This window comes from Coloeus monedula (assembly GCF_965178545.1).
Source record: "Coloeus monedula genome assembly, chromosome: 3".
In the NCBI taxonomy this organism is placed as follows: Eukaryota; Metazoa; Chordata; class Aves; order Passeriformes; family Corvidae; genus Coloeus; species Coloeus monedula.
This window is the reverse complement of record NC_138783.1, coordinates 27,778,034-27,804,136: the sequence shown is the minus strand read 5'-3', so window position 1 is coordinate 27,804,136 and position 26,103 is coordinate 27,778,034. Positions and strand designations below refer to the sequence as shown.

General features: G+C 39.9%; 1 protein-coding gene across 2 annotated transcripts in view; it reads left to right on the top strand.

Moving 5' to 3' along the window:
• Positions 1-7,166: 7,166 nt before the first annotated feature.
• The window catches only part of WARS2 (tryptophanyl tRNA synthetase 2, mitochondrial), a 40,710-nt gene continuing 21,773 nt past the window's right edge, over positions 7,167-26,103 (top strand). The window contains exons 1-2 of one of the 2 annotated variants that reach the window (XM_082277422.1): positions 7,219-7,324; positions 10,870-10,984. Coding sequence is in view for 1 of the 2 variants with exons in the window: in XM_082277423.1 (XP_082133549.1) it covers positions 7,271-7,324 (54 nt within the window). In the remaining variant the exon portion in view is untranslated. Of the gene's footprint in view, positions 7,325-10,869; positions 10,985-26,103 lie in introns of both variants that reach the window. The other variant, XM_082277423.1, reaches the window with a different exon arrangement.

Sequence of the window (26,103 nt, the reverse complement as noted above, 5' to 3'; positions counted from 1 at the left end):
TTATACACAGCTGGGTTGTTTGGTAGGAAGGGGAACTCATTCAAACAACGAGTCCGAACACACATAAATGGGGAAGGTCACACACCTGGAAATTAAAAACCTGTCACCCTTAAAAATTGTGGGACTGTGGAAAAAACTGACACTGAAATTGATAGCGATTAGATAAAAAAGTCTGAGCTCAGTTCGGTGCAGAAGCTAACCCTATTCTCAAATACATAAATGCTATTTATTGTTCTATCAATCTGTGCATCATCTGCAAACTTTCTCAGTAAAGCTGCTAATTTTTTTTATTTTTTTATTTTTTTTTAGCAAATGGCTGAGTAGAAGCAGATGAATGATAATGAGAATAGCAATAGTATTGCAGCACATTTTGGTGCTTAACCCTGACCAGAGGAGCCTGAAAAGCTGAAAAGATTAAGAAGTTACAGCTGTAATTTAAAATGTGTAAAGCCTATTTTACAACAGTTTGGGGGGAATAAAGAAAAGTCTATGCTGTTTCTTTAAGAAACAAAAATATAAACATTCTTTGATTATAAGGGGAGAAGATTTCTTAAAGTAAAACATGGATTAGCTTAAAAGGCAATGCAGTTACACAGTCTAAAACTGGAAAGCAAAATTAGACTAATTTATATTAGAAATAGGGTATTCTTCATAGAAACTGGAACAGTTTATAAAAATGAATAATAGGGTTTACACCAATGTCTTTACATAAATGTCTGGTGCCTACTGACCTCCAATTTAAATGCAAATTAGGCGAGCAGATCTCTCTGTACCCTACTCTGACATCTTAAGGATCCTTATTCCAACAAACAGGATGAAGGATTCACATCTTTATTCTTTCTAGATTGTCTTACGAGTATCTTGGACAGACATGTAAGTCACAGACCAATGTTCACACTGTAATATATCCTCTAGAGAAAGTGAGAGAAATGTCATATTAATTGCTACTGTAAATAGCCACCTGTGAGTTCCCTTATTAAACTAAACAACCAGAGTTATAAAGCACAGGTTCAGACTGTGAATTCCTACCTATTCTTGCATTTTCCCAATCTGTTTGCTTACGACATTTTTCTAACAAGCAATTGCTTCACTTTGCCAAGCTTGTTTTGAAACTTTAAAGCTTTATGTTTTCTTCATTTTTTTTTCTCTTCATTCTAGTATTCTTGAGTTTTTCATAGGTTCACAAGTTTGGAAATATCACCATCAGTTGTGTATACACAAAGGAGATTTGGCAAATGAGGAAAATTATTACGAGACAGAAGACCATCCTCACTAATAATGTTGCCTGAAGTAAAACTGGTACTTGGAGATGTGCTTCCACTTTGGAAAGGAAGAATCACTGCTGCACACCAGCAAAAGCCTCCTCAGTGCCTGTGACAGTTACAAATAAAGAACCAGCCCAGATGATGATTCTATCAAACTGTTTCCCAAATTTGTTACACTTTTGCAAACAACAGATCTCTGGGTTCAATGGGGTGAGGGAGTACATGAATCTAGTGCAACATCTTTTGGGTGATATTTGCACTGATGCATATTAGTATATTGTAATTTAAAAAGGAGGGCAGTTATGTAGGAGATAGGAAGGTCTCAGGGCAGCTGCTAAACCAATAAATTTCCTCTTTTCCAGGGCTAAATTCCTGCAAGGATACCAAAAAGTATGAGAAAGTACTGTTTATCTGGCCCCTTAAGTGCTTCTTACATCTTTTCTCTCCTTTTCCACTCTTGTGTTATTTAAAAGAAGACAGATAAGGATGATACATGAGCATCAATTTTTTTTCTTTGTGAAGTCTGTTGACACTGTAGGTTTTTTGTTTTTTCTGTGGATTTCATTTGACTTATACAGGGTAAGTATGTCCATTCACCACTTCTAATGACAGTCCCTACGAACACTTACCTGGACAGCAATATTTGCATATAAAATGCAGTTTCAGATACAAAAGACAGGAGTTATTAAAAGCATTGCTTATGTTACACCCACAAATTTGTTAAGCATTTTAAAGATACAGAATAAGAGAGCTCTCTGCTGGGAACAATGATCGAAGGTCTCCTCAGACATCCAGGCTGTATTACTCACCAGAAATAATAGCAGAATTGGGTTTTCTATTTACCATAGTAAAGCAACCTTGTCTATAAACTCCTTATTGCTGCAAACCAAAGGTGTGTGTCTGGGGAGGGCAAGCTTTTCCCCTTGATGTTCCAGGACATGGAAATACAATCCTTTTTCAGACACAGATGTTTGCAATAGAAAACTTTCACTCCACTCTCTTCTGTTTTTAATCTGCTCATGACAGGAAACACAGATTCAAAATGAATGTAAAGAACACTGTCACCATAACTGATGATAATACAAAAGAACACGTAGGAAAGATTTCTTTTTCCCAAAATATTATAGGGAGAAAAGGGTTACAGATTTCAGAAGATTCTAGGTGTTTTTATTTCTCAGTGGCTACCAATACAGGGTTTTTCCATTAAATTCAGAGGATACGGCTCTCTGCAATGCTTTGATACTACCAAGAGTTTCAGCATACAAGAGACAGTACAACTCCTCTTCACGCTCTTTGCCATACCTTCAACACTTCCCAGTGACTACCCTGCTAAAGCTTCACTGAACAGACAGATGTATAAAAATGGCCAGAAGATTCTTCCATAGCATGTTTCAAATACAAAATGAAACAGGTAAGAGTAATTGATTCACCCTCTTCAGCCAGTCTTGCTGCTGACCTCTAGGCTCTCAAGAATTTTGAAGATGTGCTTTTTAAAACTATGCCAACCTACACATCTCAAGGGAAGTTCTTTATGTACGTCAGTGTGAAGGGTTTGACTGGGCTCTTTCCTGTGCTGTTTGGTTGCCTGTTCAAACTTCTTCTCTTACTCTGTTCTTCACACCACAACCTCCCCGGTCTCCCTTCTCTGCCTTCTCCAGTTTGCCTAAATCCCCTTTCCTTGCTCTTTCATTCAAGTAGTACCTTGCTAATGACAACTTTCACTTGAAAAACAACAATATTTGCATGTTGACTTCGGCAAATTCATTTACCACTCTGTGTGTCATGCACTTTTTGATCTGTGTTCACTTTTTTTTACCTGTGAGCTATTTGGAGCAGGGGCTGTCATCTGGCACGTGCTCGAGCAATGCACAGCACAAAGGCATCTCATTTTAGACAGCATCTGAGCAATGCTGCAGCAAACAATAGAAACAATTATAGTTATAATTACCCCTCCCACAAGCCACACTAAAATACGTAATCAGACACTCAGAAATTGAGAAATTACAGCATCAACCCTGTGATGTGATTTAATTAATTTCTCTTTCTTCCTCTGTATAAATATGATTATACTGTCTCTAGCTATATTATAGTATACTATTTTTTCTGCAAAGAAGGTCTTGCTTCATTGAGGGTTGTTGATTTTTTTAAATACTTTTTTTACCCAAAATGGTGTCCAAATCTTTCTTACCATAGGATTTCCTGTCATAATCCCTTCATTGAGTAGAAATTTACTAATTTCCTTTTACATTTTTCTTTGTTATTTTTATCAGAGGATGTGAATGGTTCAAGAATATTAGTGAAATTATTTTGACAATGCTGACTTGAATAGCTGTTACTCTATCTTAAAGATGGGAGATAAAGCACAAATAGATTAAGCATAAAACATAAATCTCACATAAATCTTTAATCTATCTGTTAAATTAACAGACATAGGTTCTAATATTTTTGGCTGTTTCATGTTTTTAGCATATAGTATATTGGAAGCACAGTAACAAGAAAAATAGCTTTTAACTATGAGTGCACAGAATTTCTAGTAATTTTTCAGGTGAGGAACAAAAAATACTTTAGTACACATGATTTTTCACAGTGGCAAGGAATCAAACCAGGTTTTCAAAATTTATTTTGAAATTTTGGTTTTTTGAACAATTCTTCCATTTTACACTCTGCTGCCAAAACCCAAACAACTTCTAATTTCTGTGTTAGGTAAGACAAAGAAGCTGTGCATAAAAACTCTCTACACATCACTGACTCCCAGAACTCTGTTCACATCGTAGAATGTTATGTGCTCCTATGTAAAGCACTGTCTCCTGAAGGGTTCATGAAAATAAAAGTTTTGTGGGCTGTAGCCCAGCTAGAGAGGTCTTCCTAACTGGAAAAAAAGAATCACTGCTTCTGTTCTGCTTCTAGAACTTCCTGCATCTTCACTAATTAACTGAGCATGCACCTAGTCTTTTCTTAAACAATTTTGCAGCTATTATCTGTAGTTTTTTCCCTGATTTTGCAGTATCTCTCTTCAAGCATAGAAACCCAAAGTGGATTTAGTATTTTCCGACTGGTAACCCAGTACTAAAAAATTGACCATTTGAGCTACTGGACAGCATTAGCAAACAGATTTGCTTGTCCAACACAAACTCTAGATCTTTTGCAGAACACCATGTCCCATGGGACACAGGCTGATTTGAAAGACTTGGTCTAAAACTCTTGTTTCTAAATCAACAGTCAGTTTGGTGGCATAAAAACCAGAAAATTGCACTAGTGATATTTTGACTGAGTTCTGGTTCACCAAATTTTCCTGGTTTGGGCTCTGTAGCAAATTCCTCACATCTCAACAGTCTTTAATGGATTCATAATGTCCACTGAGTAATAAGGGTAGGGGGAAAGTGCCTAGGAATAATACATGAGAAAGGTCAGAGGAGCTTTGGCAGCAGCGGGAGATTTCAGAGGACAATAAATATTAGCAGTGAATCCTTCTCCTCTCCTAACGTGGCTGTTTCTCAGGATGCAAGCCATCTTCTCTTCTCTGGGATTCTCAAGTCAACCTCTTCCTCATCTCACCTGCCTTACACATTCACACCACTCTCCCTCTCTGCCTGCACCAAGAATATCCCATGCTTATTCTTCTGCCCCTGCTAGATTTGTGTCACAGCAGTGGGCTCTTCTTGTGTTAAAGAGCTCTTGTACATATCACATTGATTTTTTTTTTTTTTAATTCAGTTTAAATTTGGGTTAAATAAAGACTTAAAATAGCACAGGCTCGATTCTGGTTAATGAAAAAGAATCCAACTTTAATTCAACTTTTTACTTCAGTTTCAATTTGATTTTAGAACATGCTTTGCTTCAATATATTCCTATTATCCATATGATCATGATGTTCTTAGTGTTATTTACAAGTCTGTCAATATTTGTGTCAATGGCACATTTCAGCATAAATTATTCACTATCTATTTCCAGATTATCAGCAGCAGTATTGAGCAGGGAAAAGCATAAGTCACCATAAACCTCTACTGTAACAAATACTTTTGAAGACCTGTCATCTAATCAGCTCTTAGTCATTTCATGTATGTTTATTAGAATACTCTGTGATACAAAGTCAAAGGTATTACAAAAGTCTAAAAAGTATCAACTTTTACTGTTCCATTTGTTAACTCAAATTCTAATAACCTTGAAAATGAGCACTAATGCTTTTTAAGGAGTATTAACATCTTCATTATTTAGTTTTTTATTGCTGAATTCTACACAGCTTTTTTCTTCATTTTGCCTCAAACCAATGTTTGACTTACTGATTTATAACCACATTATAATATTAATATTTATTAGATGCTGAAAGCTTTCTCCCTGGTAAACATACTGGAAAAGATTTTTGTTTTAAGTTATTTGCAACTGAAAAATTGCCTTAACATTTTCTTATCACATTAATTTCAATTTTCTTCACAACTGTTTGAAGATAACCTTATATTCCATTTATCTCCAGCATCCCCCTCTTCACGGCATTAGTTTAAGACAGCTCTACCTGCTCCATTTAGTCTCCAAAAGAGAACAGATCTAGCTGGGACACAGCGGGTGGGGCAGCTGCCCATCCCGCCCACCATCAGGAGGTATTGACTGATGCTCCACTCGGATCACATCTTCAGTCTCACATTAGAGGAGCAGCTCTTGCCAATTATTTTTTTGGTCTTAGAACAGGAAAATGTCAAAAAATATTCAATTTTTCAGCTTCTTCCCTGATGTTTCCTACATCGAGCTTCATGTCATTTTTGCCTAGTTATGTTCTCAAAAATGGCTGACACATTTTTGCTGAAACAGTGAATAAAGAGGAACATCACACGTAGAAGTTTTCAGCTCAAATTATGAAAAATATTTATAGTGCTGATGCAAGTGATGAAAAAAATTACACGTACAGTTTCTGGGTTCAAGTTAAAGTTCTTAAAAAATCAAAGTCCATTTCTTACAATTTGTATTACAGCAGTGCAGGGAAAGTAAATGAAGATTATGCTTGTATGTACTAAGCACTCTTCATACATGGTTTTAAAATATAAAAATTGTAACTAACCAATGCATCAAAGTGAAAATTAATAAACAGTTATGTAAATTTACAGTGAGTTTAAATTTTAGAATTAGGAACATTCCATAATAATATCCTGGAAATAATCACCAGTACAATGTGCAGTGCCACTGGTAACAGACCTACAAGTGCACCTTTTTTCCCGATGACTGGTTTGTTTTCCTAGAGCCTGCAGCAGCAGATTCCCACAGTCACTATCCCAGATGTTTGCAGATGAGCTGTGGTTCACATCACCTGAACACTGGTAACAAGCACTTTGTGGCTTCCCAGCCTGGGGATTGAACTGGGTAGAAATAAACTGGGGAGAAACAGGCACCTTCAGCAGAGGAGCTAACAGGAAGGATTGATGCACAACTTCTTCAGGAGCATGTAAAACCTCATTAGTAACTTCGGAGTTTCTTGCTCTGGTTCTGTTACCTGGTGCAATGGAAGAGACATGGGCACAAAGACCGGATTTGAGGACAAGCTGTGTCTGAGGTGCTGGACAGCGAGAGCTGCTTCTGCCTCGGCTTTCGAGCAGAGCAGGAACAGACTGAGGGCAGAGAGCAGCTTTTGGGGGCGCTCAGTGGGGGCTGATTTTAGTTAGTCTGACAGGACGGGCAGAGGCGCGCATCTTCCAGCAGCAGCCAGGCTGCGGATCTCTCCGTGGAAAAGCTGCCGTGGGGACGGCCAGGCGGCCGGAAGGATGCGGGGATTGAGGAAGCCTCCGAGGGGACGTGCTGCTGAGAACCTCGCAGGTGAGGCAGGAGCCATGAAAAGGAGGAAGCGATTCCCTCCATCCCCACAAAGGCCCGTGCCGACGCCAGCACCGCCCCTTCCCGCTAACCGCACCCTCCCAGCGCCGGCACCGCGCCTGCGCCCTCCGGGCTGCGGGACATGCGTGGACCCTGCCCGGCTCCTGCCCGGGTTCCCTCCCCCCCGCTTCTTCCTTCCCGCCTTTGCCATGGCGACACCGAGTGGCCTGATCCGGGCCCTGCACCGCGGGACCCTCGGCCAGGTAACCGGCCTGGGGCATCTCCCCCGTCGCTTCCCGGTGTGCCCGGTTTGGGACAAGCCCCGCGCTCGGGCCGGGCCGGCCCAGCCGCCATCCGCCCCGTGCCGCGGGCCGGCTCCGCGCATGCGGGGGGCGCGGGGCGGGGCCGGGCCGGCTCCTGCCGCCCCTCGGGGAGCCGCGCTCGCCGCCCGTCGCTCCCGCCTCAGGGAGCGTCCCTCCCGCTTGCCGGCTGGTTCTCGCTGGCTCCGCTCAGCCGCAGGGGCTTCGACTCCGCGGGGCGCTCGGGGAGCGGGAGAGAAGGAGGCCTGAGCCGGCGAGTGCCGGCGACTTGGTTGTCGTTCAAGCGCTGAGGTACCGCTGGGCGTTGTGCGAGATTTCAGCGGTGGTCTTTACTTCTTCCCTTTCGACTTTAAATGCACCTACTGGCTACAAACTCCTGTCTTCTCCAGCAGGAAAGAAAAAACCAAACCGCATAGGTGTCTGAATGGACGTATGTCAGCCCCTCCCCTTGGTACTTACACGACCTCAGTGGGGTGTAGTAGTGTCTAAATTTCTTTAACACGTTTGGGATTTTTATTGTAACCCTCAGGACCTTTCCCCCCTTATGTCTATGAATAGCTTCCTTAGAAATCTTTATGTAGCTTGTAGCCTTGTTTTTAAAATGAGTGGAAGAATTTGATGACAATAATACTAATGTTGCATCACTTTAGAGAATGTTTCCCCTAGTTGGACAATTGGCTTTTTCATTAAAATCTTGCTCTTCACACGTCATCCAAATCCTGAATAGTATGGTATGTTTCAATAAAGGAACACATTATTCAGAATGAGTACCAGGGTGCATATGTCTCATGTTCCTTGTGAGAAGAAATAAATAGGGTAAGAAGAAGATCAAAGATGCCTTTCAGCTTCTCGATGTAATCTGTATTGTCTATGAATTTGCAGCAAGTGAATTCTGTTACCCTTGGCCATGGAGCTGATATTCTGAGCACGTCAAGCTATAGCACACACTAGTGCACAAAAAGTTGGTGTGTATAGTGGTGAATCTGGGTAAACTACACACTGCAGGACTATTTCAGAACTAGGATTTTTAAATGAAGTTTGAGAAATCAAGGCATGTTTCGTTACGTTCTAAAACAGCTAATACCATGCAGATAACCTTGATTCTGCCCTTTCTATTGAGGCGGTAGAATGAAAGCAAAAGAGGAAGAACCTGTTATTCCATATGAAACTTTGGTAACTGATATTTTACTTAGTAACTGCGTTCTTCGTACTACTTCGTTAGTGTGAGGCAGAAGTAAGGATTTTGCTTGTATTTTTTGTTTCAGAATTCATTTATGTATAAGATTGCGTTGAACTCTAACAATATAGAAGAGCTAAGGAATACTCAATATGGCATACTCGATAAACTTGTTGGGTGTTTCCATGTCTTGAGGTGCTTTGATTTAATTTCACTTACATGTTCTTAAATCTTCCTAGGTTTCTAACACTTAAAATTTGAACAGTTGCACTGTCCCAGTAATATGTTGCCAAAGCAGGTCTTGCAAAGATACCTCAAACCACTCATTATTTTTAGAACTCAAAAGTTCCTTGAAAAATATTGAAAGGATTTGAATATGCTTATCTTTCCTCATGCACATGGTGACTCTTTGGCTCTGTTCAGTATCACAGCAGATGCCCTCCCCTGCTTTCATTCCTCTAGCAAAGAAATCTGATTTATCTTGCATAATAAAGAAATCTACTCTGAGTGAACATGGCTCATGTTGTATATTAATATTTACTCTGATGTGCATTTCATTGCCACATCTGAGTCAGCTGTCAGGTCAAGATTACGTACCAGGTGCTTTATCACCTGGCTGCTGTTACCATGATGTCTTTAGGTGTGATAGGTCTGAGAATGTGCTTCCTTCTTGTTATTCTTTAAATGTTTTCATTTAAAAGAAGAGAAGCACAAAGTTAGAGTTGGTTCACAGATTCACAGAATATTCTGAGTTGGAAGGGACCCGCAAGGATCATCCAGTCCAACTCTTAAGTAAAACCCCATATGGGAATTGAACCCACAAGCCTCGTGTTAATAGCACCGTGCTCTGACCAACTTTGTATAGCTTCAGATCACCCACCCTCAACCAACAATAGTAATTTGAATTGTTGCTCTGGTTTTAAATTTGTGAGTCCTGTAGGTTGTGGGATTTTATCACTTTTCTCTCTCACTTTAAGTGCCCTCTTACGTCTATCTGGAAAGAATTGCACTGGAATTGAAGAGGTACTTACAGTGCATCTGCAGAAGAATTGAGGGGAAAAAACAGCTCCCTTATTTATGCTGTTCATGTTGCCAGGCTGGACTCCGGAGTGGTTCAGCTACGTGGTAGACAGCTTGGAACAGATCATGTATTTGCTGCCTGCTGATGAGGAGTATTCAAATTCCAAGCTGGAAAAGTGTTTGCCTGAAGCTTGAGCAGTGTGTCTACTGGCACCCTTATAGTTTTGATGTTTAAGCGTTTGATAATGTGGTCGTAGTCACTAGAAGACGTAATTTATGTGGTTCCAGCTTTGTTTCTCTGTAGTGCACAGTTCATTGCTATGCTGGATTTACCATGCTGTGGAAAAGTTGCTCTGTACTTTTTGTTGTACATATTTCTAGCACACAGCTAACATTTGTAGGCATAATATATGCGGTTAAGCAGGAAGTAATGTTTTGTTGGAGAGTTTAATTATGTTTGGGGTATCTTGACTTTTAAAAGCTTATTTCCCAGATTCTTCAGTGGTCCCTAAGCTAGGGTTATAGGAAGTCATTTCATCGAGTCTGTTTCTTTGATGAGACACTCTTAAAAATGGCAACTACAGGTACTCCAGGGAATTACTGATAAAATTATGAGAAATCCAACTGTGGCATAACCTGTCAGTAGGAAAATTTAATCTAAGGTGAGTCAGTCAGTTGTTGGTGTACGTCCTGGTAAAACATGGATTAGGTTTAGTCCTGGCTGCAGAGGTGAAGTAGAGGAATGGCAAGGTCTTGCTTTTGATAGTAGGGTCTCATGCATCACTAAGTGGCTTTCCAGACACTCAGCTGGAAGTATACATTTAGATGTTATTTGGTTTCAAGAAGGGGTCTTTGGCATCATTTTTCTTTTCTAGTATTAAAGTAGTTATCTAGTAACAGAGTAGTTATTACAGTTACTGTAAGAATACTCCAATACCTGTATTGCTTTTCTTCCTGAGAATATCTTTTAAAGAAAACAAGAACTTCTCGTTTTGCTGCCTTTTCTCCTACCCTAGTCTTTCCTCTTTGGTAGGAAAGCCTTCCCTGGCCTTCACACATGATCTGTTACTGGCTGTATTGTTGTTGCTAACGTGTGCATTTTGATGTCCTGCAACCTTCATCTCTTGTCAACTTTCACAGGAATGATGCATCAGAAAGTGGATTCTCTTTTAGCTTTATGTGGTACAGAACTGCGTCTTCCAGCCACAAGGGTTGATATTTTTTAACACAAAATCCTTCCCTCTTTGGTGCTAGAATTTAGTCTTCTTTTTTTCTTTTCTGGCACTCAAAGTTGGATTTGCTGTAATGAAACTCAAGACACTGACTCCAGCACACACTCTCCAGGTCATACAAAGAGGAAATTGGTTTGAGTTGCACCATTCCAAGGATGTTTCTTCTACCTTTTGGTGAGTGTTGCACAGAAAATATCTCTGGTGAATGTTTAGTCAGGACCACTGCAAGTACAGAATCTTCAAATCCAAGCAATCTTCGTCAATATACTGGTAATCTTAGCAGTTTATTTAGGAATGTATCTGTTTCTTCACCTGTGTCAGTGTCTTTAAAAAAATACCACAATGTAGATCCCTGAATGTAGTTTCTCTGATTTGCTTTACAGTTCATGAACAAAGGTGCTGCTAAAATCAAGAGGCATTTACTATATTTTCCCCTGCTGGGGCAGGCTAATGAATCTCAAGGCTAGTAAGACTAATCTGGCATGCTTTGCTCTTTACAAATCCTCATTTGCCGTTGTTTTCCTCTAGTTATCTTCTAGGGAATTGCAAAAGATGGGTTTTGTTCACTGAGTATTGATGCTAAGCAGACTACCTCTCAGACTGCTCCTCTTTTCCTGGATTTTTGAAGATGGGAATGCCATTTTTCCTTTTTTGGTCTTGTGATGCTTTGCTGGGCCTCTGTGACTGTGCTGAACCTTGGAGACTGTGGCCAGTATTGTCAGTACTTTAAGAGGAGATCTTCAGGTTGTTTGGGTCTGATGAAATTAGGTTTACTTTTTTTGAGGAAGTATTATTCTTTCTGTATTCAGGGCACCTGATCGCTCCATTGTTACTGTGCTAGTCATGTTAATGACTGGTCATGTTTCATATTTTTTAACAAAGATGGCTCTGAAAAAGGCAGTTAGATAAAAATTGAAGGGTTGTTTTGGAGAAGACCATTAAAATGCTTTTTCCCAGACTGCAAATTAAATCTTCAAAATTTTTGGGTATAGTTACCATATGGACTCCAGAGAAAGGAAGTTACTGAAATTACCAGACCCTAATCCTTAAGGATTTCAAAGATTGTAGTTAAAACTACAGTGGGAGAGAGAGCTCAATTTTTAGTATTATTCAGATGTGTTATGAATGAAATGCAAACAGTTTAAAAGCATCCATGTTCCCATCTTGAATTTGTTGCTGTCACATAGGGGTCACTTTGTTAACCACTAATGAAATGAGTCCCCAGGTGCATGTAACAAGCTGCACACATACCCAGGTTACTGCAGCAGGTCAACTTCAGAATGCCTGTCCAGACAGTTGTGTGCTGAAATTGATGGATGAACAGGCAGATTTTTAAGTGCTTGCCCTGGATTTATGATTGTGATAGTCCCTTGTGTTGCATCTCTTTCTTCTACAGAGCATGAAGGTTGGAAGTAGCAGCTAAGTGCTTTTGACTGAGGAAAAAAGGCTGGAAATGCAAATACCTGTTCCCTGATGTTTTCTGGTGTCCAGTATGGGCTGGTTCAATATATTGTAATATATAGGACCTTTATGAAAGATCTAAGTGATTTGGGAAATTCTTTCCAATTAAGGTAGCTTCTATGTGGATTCATATGTAGAAATTGGTGTCTTTTTATTTTTTTTTAATTTTTCCTATTTTCCTGAATTTTAATATTGTTTGCCATTGTTACTGGGCACAGATACTAAAAAGTTACTTAGTTACCCAGATCCTTATGAAATCAACAGGATTTAGCAACATATTCCAGCCTTTGGATTAAACCTCTAGTGTCTTCTATTCAGATTGGAATGGAGGTTTTTCCTCATCAGTCGCTTGTTTTTATTCTAATCACTAAATAGCCAAATAAATAAGTAAACAATAACTAAATACGTTTAATCCTCTAGGGAAACTGGTTTATCTTTCAGATAAAGCAGTGGAATAGTTCTTCATGCAAGAATGAAATCATTAGCTTTTGTGTCATCTCCAGAGCTGAAGGCAAGTTACTATACAGGGAGAATATACATTTCTTGAGTTTTCACTGGATTTGAGAGAGCTCAGGTTTCCACTCAGATTTATCAGACTTTCAGTTGTAGAGACACTTCTTGCAATCTGCCTTGCTTAATGCCTTGTCTCTAGTGGATTTTGACCACTGTTGTAGCTGCACTGAGAGAGCCCCCATTGTAGACAGAAATGAAGGATCTTTGAGGCATGAACGGGTCCTATTCATTTCCATAATGGAGTTCTAACAATAAAATCTGGCAAACATAGATTGTTTTAGCAGGAAACAGCCCTTTATTCTGGCATCTTGGCAGGGCTTGGGTAGAGTCCCACCATTCTTTTCCCCCTCTGGCCCTTGCTTCCAGTGTCTTGACTAAGCCTGTTTTTTCTCTTGAGGGACTTCTGTTTTTATTAACATATTTTGTACAGTGAGTTTAATGAAAGATGCTACTCTGGCCATCGTGGATGCTGAAGTTTTGTGTAAATTTCTCCAGTGCATGTGCTGAACAAGCATTGTGAAGCAGTCTGTAGCAGATCACCTCTGTCTCTAGACAGGAGACTGGAGTCCTGTTTTAATGCTGTTCCATTGGCAGATAGAATTTCCATTTACTAATACAGCAAGTGCTATTCTTGACACTCAACAATTACTTTTTCCATGACCCAAGTTGTGGTTTACGCTGCGACTCTAGGGTTAGATGAACAAACATTTTGTGGAATTGACTCAAATTGCAGTAGGATCAGAAGCTGAAGTGAAGAAAAACCCCAAGCATTAAGTCAGTTAAGCCACCTTAGATCATACATTTTTTGAGTTTTGCAGTGAATTGAAATTGTTTTCCTTTTGATTATTTGAGCCCTAACAGTATCATTCTTGGAGTCCCCAACTCAGACAAATCACAAAGCAGATTTTATGATTTTCTGCTGTATCAGGCAGATCTATATATCCACTGGAGAGGATTAAATATATATTTGCCCCTGGAGATAGATATCCACATTGAGAGTGCCCTGAATTTCTCACTGCATGGGAGAGGAAATAGATACATATTTGTATATATGTATACACACACAAATAGACAATGAAATATATATACTTACTTTCTCATTTCCCTCATTCTTGTGCTGAAATGTGATGATTGCTACCAGAAATTAAATGTCTGCTTTTACTTTTAACTTCAAGTTATTTGAATTATGCTAGGGCCTGCATCTGCTCCTTGGAGCTGGCCAAAGCAATAGAGTGGTGAAGTTGATCCAGTTCCTTCAGTGATGTCTGCACAATAACTGAATGAAGAATAAGGGTTGTGTGAAGTTTAAAAATTGGGGTTTCCTCAGTTTTCATGGTGTTTCACATAGCTCGTGTTACAAACTACTGCAAGGATGTTATCTTTGTAACAGGCAGATAAAACCCTGCTGTGCTTCATTTGTATTTAGATGACACTTTGATAACTGTTCAGACTAGGAATTTCTTTTTGTTTAGACTACCTGTATTGTTTATGGGTAAGTGGTTTGGAGCCTACACTACAGATTAGAAGGTGAATTAAATGCTTCTTATTGATATGTCAAAGTGTGGTAAGCCACCACTTACGTAGGTGGGTGTCAATATTTACATTCCTGTGCAGAAGGATCTTAGAGTTGGATAGTGCTAGATTTCCATTTTTGAAGCTCAGAGCTTCTGTAAGATTATTCCAATTCCCAGAAGTATTCAGAAGCTGAAATGAGATGAAACTGTATACATTCTGCCATTCTGACAGATGGAGCATGTGTTGTTCTGATCATCATTGTTGTTTCTGATCACATACACTCAGTGACAATCAAATACTGTATATTGGTCTATAGTGTTGTCCTCAGAGTCTGGCTGACCTGTTAATCTCATTTGAAGGTTGTTGGACAGCATTAAAAAAGAAAATGAATTGCAAATATCTTCACAACTTCCTAGTCTCACCATCATCTTTTTCCTTTTGCCAGGTGCATAGTTCTGACTTTGAAATCTGTACATGATACTGTACCTTGGGAAAGATATAGCAGCATTTCCTCGTTAATAAAAGACTCCAGGCTTCCTGATGATTTCACCACAGGTTCACATAGCGACTATTTTTGTCATTTGCTTTCACACTTGTGGATGTTCCAATATCCCTGTCCTTTGGCAGTGAGATTGCTAAATGGCCTGTTTTGTCTTTATCCAACAGTCGGGAGCAGTTCTTTTCAGGGATTCTGCCTTAATCCTACGTCTCATGGGCATTCACTTCTCTGCTTACCAGCATTGCTTTTTATACAAAAAACAGCAAAGAAATATGGGGAGGTACAAACTTTTGACAACAGAACCACGTTATGCTGTCCTTCCTAAATATAATCTTTTTATAGCCACATCAAAGTTTCTTTCAAAGGTGGTCTTTGACTTCTTCTTGAATTGGGTTATCCATTTGCAAATATTTTTCTTGAAATCACATACTTGCCAAGATGTGGAAAGACTTTACTTAATAAGCATCCATAGGGTGCTTTCCGTTTGCATGGAAGAACAAAACAGTTTCAAACATTTCAAAGCCTCTTTGTTGCTTATGTAAAGGGAATGAGGGGTCCAGCCCTCTGAATTCCTGACCAAATCTCATTTTGCATCTCTGCTGGCAACAAATTAGCCCATGTAAGTTGTGCAGTCAAGTTCACATTCTGCTCTTCATGTACTTCCTTCCACTCGAGTGTTTTGTTGGGTGTTCTTTTAACCCTATCTACATTTTAGATATTTGCAAAGTTAAAGCAATATCAGCATTCTGACTCCTGTTCATCAAGCATTAAGCCAGGTCACAGCAGCTAGAGGTGCTGTCACTCCCTCCAGAGGGACATTTTCACAGTTGACCATGCAACATTGTAAGTCTCCAGTATTCAGAATACTTGCCAGTACCCAAAGAAAATGGAGTATTACACGTCCCTGGGATACCAACAGTAAAAACCCTTGGGCTTTTTTTACACTGATATATTCCGCAGGGTACACCCAAACTGAGAGCTGGTAATTTGCCTGGCTTCCTGTGGGCCAGTTTGAATAATACAGGTAAGTCAGCAAGAAACATCTCCTCTTTAGGACAAGCAAAGCAGTGAATGTCACACACAAACTAGGGAACTTTCATTTGATGTTGCTGGACCCAGGGGGTCCAATAAGCAAGTCACAGTTTGCTGTTACCATTCTCATCTCACTTGGCTGCATCCTCTTGACCTGAGCACAAATGAACACTTGTGTTTGTCCCCCTCATCCATTGCTCATCTCTTGTTTGTTCTTTCTGTGGAAACAGCCCAGCCTGGTGATTTCAGGACCAGCCTGCACTGATAACAACAGTTTAAATGCAGTCTGTGAGATTATCTAGCTCCAGAAAAAGTTCTTTAAATTCCCTAGAAGTCCCAGATACAAGTGTGATTATTGTGTCTAAAATATTTAAATTCCAGCATAGACAAGGAGGACCAGCTGCAGCATTTTCTTTGTGCATGTGTGCATCATTATGGAATTTACCAAGATTTCCACATTCTAAGGCCTCTCAACATCCATCAGGTGGTTTTAAAACTTTCCTATTCACCTAAGATGAATTTCATGCTGTGACCACAAGGTGAAAGTTTTTGAACAGCTGTGTTAATTTTGGCCCCATGTGAATTGAAGCCAACTTTTCCTTGCTACAGGAAATTGCCAAATAAAATAATGGAGAGGAAATGAACTACTCTTTGAGTTTCTAGGACAATATTCTGAAGAAACATGGTAATTACAAACAAAAAATATTTTTTAAAAAACATCTCTCTAGATGTAAGTCGATATTCTTTGTTTATATCCCATAGGGCAATCTTAGTAGCAAGCTGACTCCTCACTTGAAGAAAATATATTAAAAAATACAATAAAATCTCTTTCAGCTAGAGGTCAGAGAAAGAGCAAGAGCAATCAGATGTTTTAAGAGATTTGGATACTACTGTGATCAAAAGCATAAAACTTCTCTAATTTCTCTGTGAGGGAAGTATTTAGTTTTGAGGGCATTCTTTAGCCTTCTGGTTTGTTTTGCTTCAAGGTTGTGAAGGTTTTGATACTTAGAATAGTGTAATATATTAAAATCACAAAACCTTTCATATATCAAATAATCTAGATTTATAATTTAGAAATATATTACATTTTTCACTGCATTTTGACAGTTCCACATGTATCTTGTAGCAAAATAAGTTCTAATTCTTCACTTGCTGCTATCACATTTATTCTGTTGAGCAATGTACATTTTTAAATGTGGGCATGTACCAGTTTACAAATATTTAAATGTTGACTTGTATTTCCCATCTTTCAACAACATTTTATTGACTTGTATTTCCCATCTTTCAACATTTTTAGAATGGTTTTTCAAAGCTTGTCAGTGTTTAGCTGCTATCAGTGAAAAGGCCTCAATTCTTACATTTTTGTTGAATTTTCAAATGCCATGAGATCTAATCTATCTGAATAGAATTCTGATTCCTTTTCCATCCTCTTTGGTCATCTCACTTTGGCTTTAATCATGCCTATGTCAAAATATGGGCTCAGAGGACTGGAACAGACCCTCTTTGAGGTGATCTGGTGTTTCCCCTGGCCCAAAATAAAAATTGAGTGCCCTTACATCTTTATCAACACATTTTATTTATTTATTTATTTATTTATTTATTTTAATAAAGTACCTCTGTAAGCAGTCTTCTGAATTGCTTTCTGTTTCTTACTCTTGGAAGCTTTTCTTTACATCTGATCTGAATCTTTCTTACTTTACCTTAAGCTCATTGTTTAAGAGCTTTTACTTTCACAGTCTTCCTTCCACTGGACTAAAAGCATTTCTGGCTTTCGTGCAGTCTTTTTTTTCAGGTCACTCATTGGATTTGGTTGAACTTCTATGGCCTCTTTCTACCACTGTTTTGAAATACAGGACCTAAACTGTCCAAGCTCTCCAGCTTGAGGGCATCCTCATCCTGAGTAAGATGAGCAAATTGTTTTCTGTCTCCTGGATTTTCATCCTATTCATATAGTCCCGTGCAATTTTTGGTATGGTTTACAAATGTGGTAGTTTTGCAACTGCATGGTATTGATTCATGCTCACCTTCTGAAATATTACAAACCCCAGACCCTGTTCTGTAGCTGTTGCCTGGACAGCTGTTCTCCTTCCTGTGTTTGTGTGGCTGAGTAGACTTTCCTGTATAAATTTGTGTACTTTTGCCTGATAAATAGCATTCTGGTTTTTCAGACCATTTCTTTGCTTTGTCAAGATTATTTTGAGCCCTTATCATCCTTTGTTTTGTCTGCAGATTTAATTAATACTCTATTTCATCATCCACATTACTAATGGAGATACAAAAATATCAAATAATACTGGACCCAGGACAAAACCCTGCAAAACTGTATTTGATACATCTTTTCCCAACCACTGTAAGCCATCAGTAAGTGCTGTTTTCAGGATTTTTTCTCTCTCCAGTTTCATCCCCAGCATATAATATTGCATTTGAGGTGTTATTTCTCTAGCTTGTCGGAAACTGAGATAGCATTGGAATCTAATGAATATCAGGATATAACCTTTAGTACTGCTTCTCCATTCTAGCATCTCTTGTGCTATGGGAGGCTGTCAGAGTTCTTGAGATGCACTAGTTCTTGAGAAATACTGCTGTCTGCTGTTATTTCTGTAATTTCTTCAAAGTTCATTATTTGTTCCCATATTTTTCCAGGAATTGAAGTTGAGCTGACTGATACAGAGTAACTCTGAGGTCCCAGAGTGGAGCACGAGGTTGGCTGTGAGCTCCCTGGCTCAGTGCTTCCATGCCAGTGTGCTTTGTGCTAGTCCATGGGGCTGCAGCTGGGTCAGAAGGAAGCCAGACCTGATGGGTGCTTTGTGGAGCTGTTTCCAGGAGGCACCTGTGCCTAAAAACTTGAGTTGTTGCTGGTTCAGCCACATTGTTCAATGAACAGTAAGCTAGTTTTTATATGGATTTGTGTCTTAGGCGTTTTCTCCACAGTGTAACAAAGGTTGTCTTGCTTCTCCCTCTCCTTTTCCCCGGTGCCACCTCTTCCAAGCAATGCCTGCGGTACTGGAACTGTGAAGTTTTCAGCTTTTGGGCATTGAGTGCATCATCTGATGGATTTGGGTGCAGAATGTACCAATCTGACCTTACCTTCCTTCCTTGCCTGTCTGGCTGGAAGGTTCCTGCTGATAGTTCACCAGGCTTAGCTGCTGTTGCAGCTTCGTGTCAGTGAGGCACTAATTTGGTTTGTCTTTTAGCACCTTCCTTCCACTGCAGTTTTTAAAATATATTGTTATTAATTCCTTTAGCCTTTCACCTGCCCTGGGTGAAACGGACTGATACAACCTGCAGCTAATGTCTATGGTTAGATAGTTTGACTGGAGAAACTTTATTGCCCCAGCTTTAAAAAGGCAAGTAAATGGTTTGAGAATCTTTAACCAGGGTTAAGGCTGCGTCGGGCAGCATCTGAGGCCATGAATTGCAGTTCTGTGCACACCTTTGAAACCCAGGTGGTGCAGAAGTAGTGCATGTTTCAGTGTGCATTGGACCTGCTCTGTAGCTGGGTTATGGCTCCGCTTTGAACAGGAGTTCTAACATGCTGATGTGATGTGCTGTCCTTCAAATTGATGTGGAGAACTGTAAGGAGCACAGCACAAAAAATAACGACTATTAGGCTGTGTGCTTGCTAAGGAAGACACTGTGGTTTAGGGTAAGATTGGTGACCTCTGTTGGCTCCATGCAGACCCAGTGCTTGGTTCCTTCACCAGCTGTGCACAGATGTTATCACAGGTTCTTGTCCTAGGCCTCTGCAGAGAACTGGAGCCAGCTCTCCTGAGCCAGGAGGCTGCTGGCTGTCTCCAAGTCCCTAAGCAGAGGTTGTATCTCCTGTTCCACTCGACACGGGAGGGAAGGGTCCACGGTTCCCTCAGGTCCAGAGGTACCTTGTGGTGTGTGGTGGCAGGAACTGTGGCAAGCTGCTGTAGATAATCCCCGTGTCTGTCAGTGCAGCTGTCATTAGCACCCCGAGTGGCACGTGGGGCTCATAAAGCAAATGAGAGAATCCATTTGCGGGATGCAGTGAGCCACATGAAAGGAGCCATTTGCTGAGTCATCTGTAACAAGGCAGCATGAGAGGGCAGCCTAACCCAGCCGCAGTCACACTGAGTTCTTTTGCTAGCCCTAGAGGGCAGAGTTAAATTTATAGGGTGGGGTTAGTATGTGCTGTAAATGTTCCTCCTTTAAATGTGTTTCTCATTTGAAATATAAATATTAAAGTCCTCCTGAAGCTTAAATATGAGTGCATTTGACATTCAAGAAAGGGGTACTAGGCAGTGCTGTTTAAATCTTAATTTAGTTCAGTTTCTGGGCAATGGGTTAATCTTTTCTCCGAAGCTATTTATCTGAAAACTTGCTCTGGTATAAATATGTTTCTTTCTAATTTAATGTTAGATCTTTAGTCTCTCATTTTAAGAATTAAGCGTGTTGAAATAGCATTTGTACCAGATGTATTTGACATATTGAATTATCAGATCAAAATAAACATGTTCAAAATTTTCCACAGCAAGTTTGCAGAGAAGTAATTGCATTAAAAACAATAAATGAAGCAAAGTAAGTAGTACATACACTGCTCCTAAGTTTCCCTTTTCCTTCATTTTTTTTCTTTCTCTAACATTAATACTTAAATTGTCCCAATTAGGCTTTAAAATTTATGCTTTAGCTAGTAAAATCTGACTTGTCTGGCTTTCCTTCATTTTGCTGCTTAATAACTGTCTCAAGACAGGTTTTTCTAAGCCAGTGTTAACAGACAAGCATATTATTTTAGCAACCAGAGCTTTGAAGTTGCCAAGTATTAATAAGGGAAATAGAAAAATTGTAGACAGATGCAAAAGATGCAGTAGTTGGTGACTTTTGTCAGCCAAAGAATTTCTTTTGTCTCTGAGGTTGGAGCAAGTTTTTGGTTGTGTTGTTTTGGTTTTATTTTTCTTCTCTTTTTGATCCCTGTTGAGAAGGTCTTCATGTTCGAAATTTCAAATTTTCCAATTTTTGTGTTTTATGTGTGTCTGTGTTTGCTTATGCTGCTCTTTCTTCCCTTTGACTTCCACATTTTCTTTTCCTCTGGCAAATTTGAACTTTCTTCAGCTTGGGACAGCTGGGGCAAAATGAATCCCCACGAATAAAATTATAACAAGAGCAAAGTCTGTGAATGATCCTTTGCTGTTTCCTGAGTCGTTCCAGTCTCATTAATCAGCGCTGGTGCTGTGGAGGCTTGTGGTGTGTTATGTCGCCAGCACAGCAGCTTCTCCGTCCCTTTCCCCCACCCCCTGCGTGCCTACACAGTGGGGAAAACTAGAGAGGGAAGCCATCAATCTTCCCTGTCCTACATGTCAGCAGTGATTCTCCTGTTGGCTTCCTGCTCTCTCTGTCGTGCCCACCACCTGTGTTTAGAATCAGCTCTGATGCCGTGGCTCTCACTTGGCTCTTCACCTGTTCTGCCCCAACTGAATGGCTGTTAAAATAAAGCAGAGCAGCTAAATGCTATAGCATGTGAATTGTAAGCACCGCTGTGGCTTGGGGGGTGATTTCTGTTGCAGCTGCTCTTGTAATACTGTCATAATTTTCTGTAACATTGTGGGGTTTGGGTCTAAAATCTCTTGCTTTTGTTTCAGCCCAGGGTGAGCTTGTGAGTCAGGGGTGGGTTTTTTTTATTATTTAGAAATTAAAATATTTGTAAGATATATTACAGATGGAGGCATAAGCCTATCTCCTGTCTGCTTGGTTGCTGGGATAGAGTCATGAACAAAGTCCAAAGAAACTAGTTAGTCCAAAGCTTTGTCCTTACCTTCAGTCACTCCAAGGGTATAATTAGCAAAAGCCTCCTGGAATTTGATTTTGAAAATGTATCTGTCTCCCCCATGACTGGGTAGATTGAGAAGCTGACAGGCACTGCCTCTGTACTTCTAGGGCAGGGTTAATGTGATCATTTTATGGTTTGTTGTGTTAAACAATAGGTCTTAACTGAACTCTAACCAGCCACACTTATATGTATACTTTTATGTAATTTTATAACATGCCTATGCCAAAATAAAAAGAGAAAACAATCCTGAGAATTGTTTGTCTACTGGCAGCTTTCTCTTACCTCCTTGAATGGGTACTACATTTCTCTGGTTTTAAAACCCAAAACAGATTAAAGCATAGGCATAAGGTTTCCTTATAATTGGAGCTTGTCTGCTGTCATTTCAAGTGTGTGATGGCAATATTCATGTGGAGTTGTAAAGAAGAGAGATTCTGAAGACTTAAGTCTTGTGAATGCTTTCACTTGATTTTATTTCTGTAACTCTTTGTAAAGGAGGAACTGTTTTATGACCGATTTTACTATATATATGAGAAGCAGTTTTCTCTTGACTGTACCAGGCAAATACATGTATTCAGCAGGTAAGTTCTTGTGTTCAGCATTCACAGAATTCATAAAGCTAAACATCCAGATAATCAGGGATGTAACCAGGATACCAAGAATTGTCTGTAACATGGGATGCTTGGATCTGCACAGATCTTTTCCTTTATCAGCTATGGTGTGTCTTCCAGTTCTGGCACATCTATCTCATGAAGGGGAATGATTGTGTTTTTGACTGCTGAATTGAGGCCTTGACAATAGTAGCTCTCCTTCCTACCAATATGGCATACAGAGAAAAGCTCTGCTTTGGTCCAAGAGAGCAGCATTGGATTTTTGGAAGCTGTCATCTTTCCTCTTCTGCATTGAAAATGGATATGGCCACCCCGCAGGATGGCGGGACCAGACTTCAGCCATCCTAGTCTGGGATAAGAATATAATGCTTATTCCTGATTGAGAGCATTTAGATGCTGATACTTTTTCAGTATAAGGAGTGGCAGTTGTTTATCTCATCATGAAAGGGAGGTTAGGTAAGAGAGCACCTGAACCTTAATGGGTTTGGGGCCAAGCTTCATTTGGTAATGCAGCTGAGAAATGCACTGTGGTGGTTAGAATTGCCGTGCAGTGGTCTTGTAGAGAGAAAACAAATAGTCAATGCTAAGTCATCTGTCAGCTACTGCTCTCTTAACAGGAGTGAGGATGCAGCACTACTGGTGTAGGTGCACACACCACACAGAGTTAAACATACGAGCAGCAGGCTCACACTGTGCTTACTACAGATGTCTGAATGAGTGAGTGCCTGTGGGCTGGAGCTGCATGTCTTGTGGCTTTCACTCTGCTCCACTGGGAAGTCTTCACTCCTTTTGTTTTTATCCTTTTCCAACCCCAGTACTTTGGTGCATACAGCTCCCATCCCCTGACCTAACAGCTCCATTGAAGTGCATTCCAGCCCCATGATTTCATGGTACCAGGCAGAAGTCCCCTGCCACGCTGCTATGCTGCCCGCTGCTTCTCACAGAGTGAACAAACAGGGAACATAAACTCTCTCCAAAGGAGCAATGTTCTCTGTATATTTTTAGTGCAAGAAATCCAAGATTCATTTGAGGGTGTTTTGTGTGGGCTTTTTTTAATATAGACTTCTGCTAACACAATGGAATATTTCATGCGGCCCTATTTGCTGTAACTTCTCGTACTTTATGTTGTTAAATGGAATCAAAGGAGTTAAAGATGAAAGACTTCTAGTCAACTGGTCCCTCAGCTGGGAGCCAGTATGGGTTTGTTCTTTGTAATGGATTTGCTAATGCTTTACTCAGGTTCAGCCTAGCTCAGTTTTCATGATTGGATTTACTTATTTCTGTGAATTCTGTACTTCAGGTTAAGTAATTGCCAAGCTTAGACTGAATATAATACTGCTACTGTTTGTTTCTGATGTTTCACTTACTATTTATTGCCCTTATACTGAACAAACCTTTTGTAAGCATTTGTTTACCATTCGAACATACAAAGCACCATTAAAGATGTCATGCTTGCCTTCACAGGTATTCTCTTTAATGAATAGAGAACTTGGTTCTTTCTTTATATGAAACTGTGTCCATTTTACATTGTACATCGTGTGTTTTCAACATGTGGTGTGTCACCAGATGCTAACTTATATAGTATTACAACAAACCTACCTTTCATTAGCTCATTGTTAGCCTTTGAATATTTGGAGTTAGTATGGTATTTGAACATACAGTTTATGCTGAGACACTGATGTCTTGTGTTTTCTTGGTGAAAGACATTCTCAAACTGCCTATTTAAATGTCACTATTGCATTTTTATGTATTGAGTGTATTATACTCACATTAAGGGACACAATTTTGCCAATACATCCAATATGTTCATGGTGACATAATCTACAAACTGGACAGTGATCCGAGAAGTTGAAAATGCAGATAATGAACATGTTATGGGAAACATATGAAGCAAAGACTGCGGCTGCAAGGGAATGGAGTCTGCCTGACTTGGGTACTGACAAAGTTTCTAGACAGAACTGTTCTCCACAGGCTCAGGGTGTCAGCACTTTTTGGGTCAGGGTATTGGCACATGAGCTGATCTGTGCTGACTGCACAGAAATTCCTGCTTTCTGGTATAACATACAGTTACCCCAGGGAGTAGAGCTGCTCCTGCACTGAAGCAGCACCAGCTTCAGGGTCCCAGGGAAAAGAAGCTGTAACATTAGGAGGCATTTCAGGTGATGCTGTCTTTTACTAGACTGAAGTTGGAAGATGTGCAAGTTTCTGCACTATGCTTTAACTTGGTCATCCTAACATACTTTACTTGATGCAGGTCCATAGTAGATTTCTGGCACCTGATGAAGTTTCTTAGCTTTTGTAACTGTGCAGGTGGAAAACATACTTTATATAAAGTCATTGGAGTCAAGGCAGTAATAGCTTAATTAATAATAATAGTAATAACCTTAACATGGCACTCTCTGTGCCTTGTTACTGTCTTTGTAGTAATAATGGTACAGTAAGAGCTGTATATCAAGAGCTGTATGTAAGAGCTCTTTGGGGAAGCAAGGGGTATAAAGCACAAGTGGAGGAAGAAAAGAACACAGGAAGGATGAAATTGGTAAGGAAATGGAGAGTAGGGCTGTAAGAAGTATGGCCTTTTAAGAAGAGCATTGTTAAACAGGCGTATAAATGGGCACTAGAAAGCAAGCAGTACTGTGGGGAGAAGTAATTGTGGGAAGGAGCATCAAGATTTGAACTTAGTGAAGGATGACATGGACGTGAGAAGATGTTATGTGCTCTGACAAACAACAGCTGTTCTGGGATCCTCTTAGGGGTAGAACACAATGTTAGTGGGCAACTATTTTCTTCCTGACTTCTTATTGTCTTGGTTAAGGAACATAGGAATCAAAAGACAAATCTTATGGCTGTAAAGTACCTGTTGCATTGCCTAGCAACTGCTCTAGGCCTGTAGGAATAGAAGTACACCTCTGAAGTCTAGTGAATCCCAAGTTTCTGTAAGACTCCATCTAGTTTATATGTGTTGGAATGTTGAATGCCTCCTTCTGTAGGAGAGCACCTGGCCCTTCTCAGTGTTAACACGAAGCTGACTACAGTCCTAGGCCAGGTAGTAGCTTAGTGGGAGGTGAGTGGATTGTGTGAGTGGTGAGAAATGCTCTGATGTAGTTTCCTAGGAAATAAGAATCAAATGCCAAGTGAGAGATGAGTGTCATAACTCCATTTTTGTGTAATGGATAAAAGAGGCGCATGGGTGGTCGAGGACTGGAGCACAAGGACTGGAAGCGGGAATTACTGTTGGAAGAAGGGGTGTGTTTTTCATTGCTTCAGGTGACTACCTTGAGGCTCCTGTGCTGGAGGTTCTCCAAGAGTACTTAGAAACTGACTCAAGAATATAGTAGAAGTCAAGAAGATATTTGGGATGGGGTGAAGGGGCTGCCATCAAGACTTACATGTGTAGGCATTTATGTGAGCGGGAGAAATTAGCATGGCAGCTGGCCCAAAGCTGCTCTTGTCTGTCAGCACAAACACTTAAACATTGGGTAAGAAAATTGTCTTGAGCTGAAAAACAGCCTTACTTAAAAGCAGAGGATTTTTCAGCAAATTTTGAAAGAAATAGTCTAGGCTTTTCTAAACTACAGATCATGCTTAAAAATAAAAAAGTCCTATTCCACTTGGAAACACTTCCTCATTTTTTTCTTAAGTCTGAGTCAAAATTAATTAAGTCAATTTGAAGTCCTTTTAAATAGTTAAAAATAATGGTACTTGGCCTTGACTTTTACTGCCATTTTGTGTGCTTTAATAGTTGTATGACATTTTTTTCTCCCACACGCATTTGTAAGAGATTCACAGAAAAGAAAACAGACTACATCAGTAAATAAATTCTTCCTGCTAAGTTATAGATGTTGCTCATAAAAGTTAGCAGGAAAAAAATCAT